Source organism: Trichomycterus rosablanca, chromosome 18 (assembly GCF_030014385.1).
Source record: "Trichomycterus rosablanca isolate fTriRos1 chromosome 18, fTriRos1.hap1, whole genome shotgun sequence".
Taxonomy (NCBI): Eukaryota; Metazoa; Chordata; class Actinopteri; order Siluriformes; family Trichomycteridae; genus Trichomycterus; species Trichomycterus rosablanca.
Genome location: NC_086005.1, coordinates 545,001 through 552,500, shown reverse-complemented (window position 1 = coordinate 552,500; position 7,500 = coordinate 545,001). Strand labels below are relative to the sequence as shown.

The window sequence follows — 7,500 nt, the reverse complement described above, 5'->3', positions numbered from 1 at the left end:
GTGCCAGGTGAGTCTGAGCAGGTGGGCTTTGGGGGTTTGTAATCCAGTCTGGTGTTTTGATAGGATTCTGTGCATGACATTACCTTAATGTGTGTGTGTGTGTGTGTGTGTGTGTGTGTGTGTGTGTGTGTGTGTGTGTGTGTGATCCTCAGGTGTGTGAGAGGTGTGCTGATAACCTCCTGTGCTGTGAGGGCGAGTGTAACAGGTTTTTTCACGCTGAATGTTTGGTGTCCACTGGAGCCACAGAGGGGGAAAACATCTGCACCCAGTGTAAAACAGGTTCATACTGCACCTGATATCATAACAGAGGTTCTTGTTTGAAAGCTTGCTTGACTGAGGACAGTGTGACTGTCTGTGTGCAGGTTCTCAGGCGTGTTTCTCGTGTAAGCGCGTCGATGGAGATATAAAACCGTGCTCGGTGAGCGATTGTGGACGCTTTTATCACGACTCCTGTGTTCGGAAGTACGGTGGCGGTGCCGCCGACTCCAGAGGTCTGAGATGCCCTCAGCACTGCTGCGCCACCTGCTGGCTGGAGAAGGACTCACAAAAAGCTGTCAAAGGTGCGTTACAGGCGTAATAACAGACTGGCTTTTCATCCTTCATACATGCATTAAGGTTTACAACTTTTTATCAAAGTGATTCACTGAAATGATTCAGCTTTCATTTTACTGAATCAGTGATTCAGAATCAACTGTGTTTGTTTTAAATGATGATCTGGGTTGATTTACCAGAGTTACATTATTTATTATTACATGTTCCAGCATGACTACTGTTCCCCTGTACACAAATCGTGATCCATAAAGACCTAGTTTGACGAGTCTGGAATGAAGGAACCTCAGTGGTTTGCACTGAGCCCGATCTATAATATTTTATAATAATAATAACAACTACAATAACAATAATAATAATAGTAACAGTATTATTAATCATAATATCAGTAATAAGAACATCTATAATAATTATAAAAATATTATTCATAATAATAATAAAAATAATAATGGTATTGATAATTATAATAAAATCAATAATTGTAATATTAATTAAAATAAAAAACTAAGTAATAATAATAGAATTAATAAATAATAATAATAACAATTAATAATAATATAAAAAAATAATACCATTAAAATAATAATAATATAATAATAATAACGATATTAAAAAAATAATAATAATAATATTAGTAATAATAATATTAGTAATAATAATAACAGTATTAATAATAATGTCAGTAATAAGAACATCTATAACAATAATATATTAATAATAAACATACCAATAATAATAATATTAATAAAAAATAATAATGGTAATGACAATAATAATTAAATCAATAATTACAATATTAATTAAAATAAAAATCACAATAATATTAATACTATTAATAAGCAATAATAATAATATCAGAATTAAAAAAATAATAATGTCAATAATAACCAGGCCGTCTCATCACAAATGGCTACAAATTCCCACATGCACATTCTAAAACACACACACAGATCTCTGTGATATGCTTGTTTGAAGATGTGTACATAAGAGTGTATTTGAATGTGTGTGTGTGTGTGTGTGTGTGTGTGTTTCCAGGCCGGCTGATGCGCTGTATCCGGTGTCCCGCGGCGTACCACGTGGGGGACGTGTGTGTACCAGCGGGGAGCGTGGTGCTGACCCCTCACGTGATGATCTGCAGCTCTCACTCCAGCTCGAGGAAGAACGGCCACCTCTGCTCGCCCGTAAACGTAGGCTGGTGTTTCGTTTGTTCTCGAGGTGAGATCTGTTCCTCACTCACCACAGAGCCCATCAGCAGCTGGATAGAACCCACACACACACACACACACACACACAGCTGCTCCGTCCACCACAGGACTCACTACTGCATGGTCAGGGTTCAGAACGTCAGTACTGAGGCAGAACGACTGGAGTTGGAGTGAGGTTTTAACCTTCTCTGGGGAAACAACAGCAGGAACCTGACGAGCGGACGCCAGCATCGTCATATAGCACTTACAGCAGCATCGAGCTCCCAGAATGCTTTGCAGTAGAGCAAACAGGCTGATATAAGTCCACAGTAATAACATCAGGATTCAGCATTACAGAATAATAACAACAATAATAAAAATTATTGGTTCTTCTGAATCAGACGTTCAGTTCATATGTTTGGTATCAGAACTTCATCACTGGGTCCAGTCTGATACAGGATGTAGAATTATTTAGAATACAGATGTGGAACTGTATTGGTTCATGTTGCTCGGTTACCTGCTGCACATCAGGGCGGGGCAGCAGGACATCATTACCCTACAAACGTAGGTGTCCAGCTGAAGCTTCTCCAATAATAAACACTAACACCAGCAGAACTCCAGTCCTTCTGCCTCACACGTACCAGACCATCAGAACTCAGAACCACAGTAACACCACAGAACCACAGTAACACCACAGAACCACAGTAACACCACATAACTCACAACCAGAGTAACACCACAGAACCACAGTAACACCACAGAGCTCAGCACCACAGTAACACCACATAACTCATAACCACAGTAACACCACAGAACTCAGAACCACAGTAACACCACATAACTCAGAACCAGAGTAACACCACAGAACCACAGTAACACCACAGAGCTCAGCACCACAGTAACACCACATAACTCACAACCAGAGTAACACCACAGAACCACAGTAACACCACAGAGCTCAGCACCACAGTAACACCACATAACTCAGAACCACAGTAACACCACATAACTCAGAACCACAGTAACACCACAGAACCCACAGTAACACCACAGAACCACAGTAACACCACAGAGCTCAGCACCACAGTAACACCACAGAGCTCAGAACCACAGAACCACAGTAACACCACAGAGCTCAGCACCACAGTAACACCACAGAACCCATAGTAACACCACAGAACCACAGTAACACCACAGAACCACAGTAACACCACAGAACCACAGTAACACCACAGAACTCACAGTAACACCACAGAACCACAGTAACACCACAGAACCCACAGTAACACCACAGATCAAACACCACAGAACCCACAGTAACACCACAGAGCTCAGAACCCACAGTAACACCACAGATCAAACACCACAGAACCCACAGTAACACCACAGAGCTCAGAACCACAGTAACACCACAGAGCTAAGCACCACAGTAACACCACATAACTCAGAACCACAGTAACACCACAGAACCCACAGTAACACCACAGAACCACAGTAACACCACAGAACCACAGTAACACCACAGAGCTCAGAACCCACAGTAACACCACAGAACCACAGTAACACCACAGAACCACAGTAACACCACAGAACCCACAGTAACACCACAGATCAAACACCATAGAACCCACAGTAACACCACAGAGCTCAGAACCACAGTAACACCACAGAGCTCAGAACCACAGTAACACCACAGAGCTCAGAACCCACAGTAACACCACAGAACCACAGTAACACCACAGATCAAACACCACAGAACCCACAGTAACACCACAGAGCTCAGAACCACAGTAACACCACAGAACCACAGTAACACCACAGCTCAGAACCACAGTAACACCACAGAACCCGTAGTAACACCACAGAGCTCAGAACCACAGTAACACCACAGAGCTCAGAACCCACAGTAACACCACAGAACCACAGTAACACCACAGATCAAACACCACAGAACCCACAGTAACACCACAGAGCTCAGAACCACAATAACACCACAGAACCACAGTAACACCACAGCTCAGAACCACAGTAACACCACAGAACCCACAGTCAGACGTTCTCCACGTTCCTCTCACACACGTTCAGACGTTCAGTGGCGTCTCTGTCCACGTCTGTGTTCTAACGTTAGCGCACTCTGTTGTAAACGCCGTTTCTAACCTCTCTGTTGTTGTTTTTTTTCTCCTTGTCGTTTAATCTGTTTCCTTTTAGATGTGCTAATGTGTTGCTAACGTGTCGGACCGCGCGTCCGTAATCTGTAATCCATGACTGATTGTGAATGAGCTGCAGGTCTGAGTGTGTGAGTGAGTGATCACACCCGTCTGAAGGGGCTGCCAGTCGTTAGATCGGGAACTTTGATCAGGATCAGGAGCTCCGGCGTAGCTAGCAGATTAGAGCTCCTCGTCCGCATGTTCTGAAATCCCTAAACTATTTGTGTATATGTTTAAATCCACCCCTTTGTGAGATCTAGCAGTATGGTAAAGACTGTCCGCTGTGGACGCCTGACCATCACTGACCATTGTTGCACGTTTGATTTCAGAATCGCAGGCGATAACATAAAGGTGCTTTCCCTTGTGGCTATAACAGCCTCCGCTCCTTCGGAAAGGCCTGGCTCACAGTCAGTGTTCCGATTCATCCTAAACGTGACCTAATGAACCTTTGTGACAGGTGCTGACGGTCCAGGGTTTATATTTAAATCAGTGGATCAGTTTGTGATGGACACCAAGAATGAAAATATTAAAGGCCAGAACCGTCTGGTGTTTCCCACAGCAGCACTCACTCCCTCAGACGTGTGTGTTCTTCTCCAGGACCTCCTGTACATCCTGTTTAACACAGTGCTGGGAAAAAGTTTTCACCCCCCACCCCCCTCTAAATATGGTTTGGTTTTGTCTAGATTTCACACTTCATTGTTTTAGATCTTCAGACTACATTTAATATAAAACAACCCAGAGTAACACCCCAACTAACAGCCTGAGTAACAACCCAGAGTAACACCCCAACTAACAGCCTGAGTAACAACCCAGAGTAACACCCCAACTAACAGCCTGAGTAACAACCCAGAGTAACACCCCAACTAACAGCCTGAGTAACAACCCAGAGTAACACCCCAACTAACAGCCTGAGTAACAACCCAGAGTAACACCCCAACTAACAGCCTGAGTAACAACCCAGAGTAACACCCCAACTAACAGCCTGAGTAACAACCCAGAGTAACACCCCAACTAACAACCTGAGTAACAACCCAGAGTAACACCCCAACTAACAACCTGAGTAACAACCCAGAGTAACACCCCTGTTAACATCTATGAGTAACAACCTCAGTAACAGCCTAGGCAACCCAGGTAACAACCCCAACTAACAACCCGAGTAACAACCCGGTAACATCTATGAGTAACAACCTCAGTAACAGCCCAGGCAACCCAGGTAAAAACCCCAACTAACAACCCGAGTAACAACCCGGTAACATCTCTGGTAACAAATTTCAACTTTAACAACTTTAGCAACACCCCCAGGCAACCCAGGTCCCACCCCAACTAACAACTCGAGTAACAACCTGGGAACAGCCCCAAGTAACCACCCTGGTAACAACTCCAACTAACAACCCCAAGTAACACCCCTAGTAACAACCCTGAGTAACAATCCTGGTTACAACCCCTAGTAATCATTCTGGTTCTAACTCTGAGTAACAACCCTGAGTAAGAACCTAAGTAACACCCCCAGGCAACCCAGGTAACAACCCAACTAACAACTGGAGTAACAACCTGGGAACAGCCCCTAGTAACCACCCTGGTAAGAACCCCCTGTAACAATATGAGTAACACCCCCAGCCAGGTAACAACCCTAAGTTACACCACTGGTAACAACCCAGAGGAACAATCTCAGTAACATCCCCAAGTATCAACTCCAGGCAACAACCCAAGTTATAACCCCTTAGAAACCATTCTGGTACTAACGCTGAGTAACAATCCACAGGAACAACCTCAGTAACAGCCCCAGGCAACTTAAGGAAAACCCCTCAACAACTCGAGTAACAACCCTGGTAACAACCTAAGTAACACCCCCAGGCAACTCAGGTAACCTTGAGTAACACACCAGGTAACAACCCTGGTTACAACCACCAATAACAACCTCAGTAACACCACCAGGCAACCCCGGAAACAACCCGGGTAACAATCCCAACTAACGACCCCAAGTAACACCACAACAACCCAGAGGAACAATCTCCAGGCAACAACCCTGGTTACAACCCCTAGTTAACCACCCTAATTAACAGCCCTGAAAAACCATTCTGATAACAACCCAAGTAACAACTTGAGTAACAACCTGGTAACATCCCCAGGCAACAACCCTGGTAACAACCCCGAATAACAACCACAGTAACATCCCCAGGCAACAACCCTGGTAACAACCCCGAATAACAACCACAGTAACATCCCCAAGCAACCCTAGTAACCCTGGTTACAACCCCAGGTAACAACCTTGTCACTATGTGAAGTAGTTAAAGTCAGATCTTAAAAGTCAGCACTACTGGGGCAGTGAGAGTCGTTCTCTTTATTATCTTCACCTGTAGAACATCAGGTACACTGGGTAATGTTTCCAGTAACCAACTAACCAAAATTCCTCACAGGTTCAGCAATCAGGTCTTTTAAAAGAGACGCAGCTAAAATGGTTCCATGGAGGTCCATAAAAAACCACAGCTGACCAAAACAAACACACAGACTCAACGTGTAGCACTAACCAACAGAAGATCATGGTGTGTCCTGGTACCAGATACCACAGGACTCCTTCAGAGGTTCGGTGGAGTCCAAGATTTCCCTTGAACGAAATTCTGACCTCAGTCTGAAGATCTGAAGCGATGAGGCCGTTAGGAGGGGTGTGAATACTATTTCACGGCTCTGCGCTCCATGTGTCTGTGTGTGTGTGTGTCTCTGTGTGTGTGTTGTGAGATGGTGGGGCGTGTGATTGGTCGGATCGATGGATTGATTGCTCACGGGTTCTCCTGTTTGTCTCGTGTAGGGCGCTTAGTGCACGACCTCACTGACACCGTATTAAGTTCTTATACGTTTAAGTCTCACTACCTTCTGACTGAGTCAAATCGTGCTGAGTTGATGAAATTACCTCTGATTCCTTCTCCTTCGTCAGCTACCCAAAAGAACCCGGCCAAAGGTAAACCCACGTTCCCTCCCACCTTCATCATCATCATCATCACCGCTTCATCACCTGTCCTCGCTTCTGCTAAACGCTCACCGCTCCTCCTCCGCTTCACTCCTTCTGATCTGCAGTCACTAACGCGACGCTGGATCTGAGATAGCTAACGGTGTCGAGCGCAGTGTGCTAGCTGTTCTGCTTCGTCCCCGGCGTGTGCTGGTCGTTCACCTCCACAGTAGAACATGTTCTCCAGAAAGAGAACCTTCTCAGCTCTGCTACCGGTCAGCTGGGCGCCCTCTAGCTGGCACAATCGACGGTGCAGACAGTGCAGCAAAAATATGAAGCGGGGTCTTCGAGGCTGTGTAAGGACCCTGGTTGGTTGGGTCCCCGACGTCCGATACTTCCTCTGATCAACGCTGAGTGATCCACGAATCGCCCCTGATCGTATGTCTCCCCAAATCTGAGAGGATCGTTACAACTTGTGCCAGTCTTGCGCATGGAGAGTCACGCACTGATCTCCACTTCTGTACAGGCGCCTCGGGCTGCTAACCAGGGTCCTTACACGGCCTCGAAGACCCCACCCTATATTTTTTTGTCCCGTCTTTTCCCACCCAGCAGACCA

At 45.1% G+C, this 7,500-nt stretch overlaps 1 protein-coding gene across 3 annotated transcripts in view; it reads left to right on the top strand.

Annotated features, from left to right (window-relative positions):
• Positions 1-7,500, top strand: part of nsd3 (nuclear receptor binding SET domain protein 3) — a 36,894-nt gene that overhangs the window by 14,211 nt on the left and 15,183 nt on the right. Inside the window, exons 10-14 of one of the 3 annotated variants that reach the window (XM_063014225.1) lie at positions 1-7; positions 153-270; positions 363-560; positions 1,585-1,764; positions 6,747-6,896. The exon at positions 1-7 is cut by the window's left edge and continues 116 nt beyond it. In XM_063014225.1, the coding sequence (XP_062870295.1) occupies positions 1-7; positions 153-270; positions 363-560; positions 1,585-1,764; positions 6,747-6,896 (653 nt within the window). Of the gene's footprint in view, positions 8-152; positions 280-362; positions 561-1,584; positions 1,765-6,746; positions 6,897-7,500 lie in introns of all 3 variants that reach the window. The other 2 variants (XM_063014227.1, XM_063014224.1) reach the window with 2 other exon arrangements.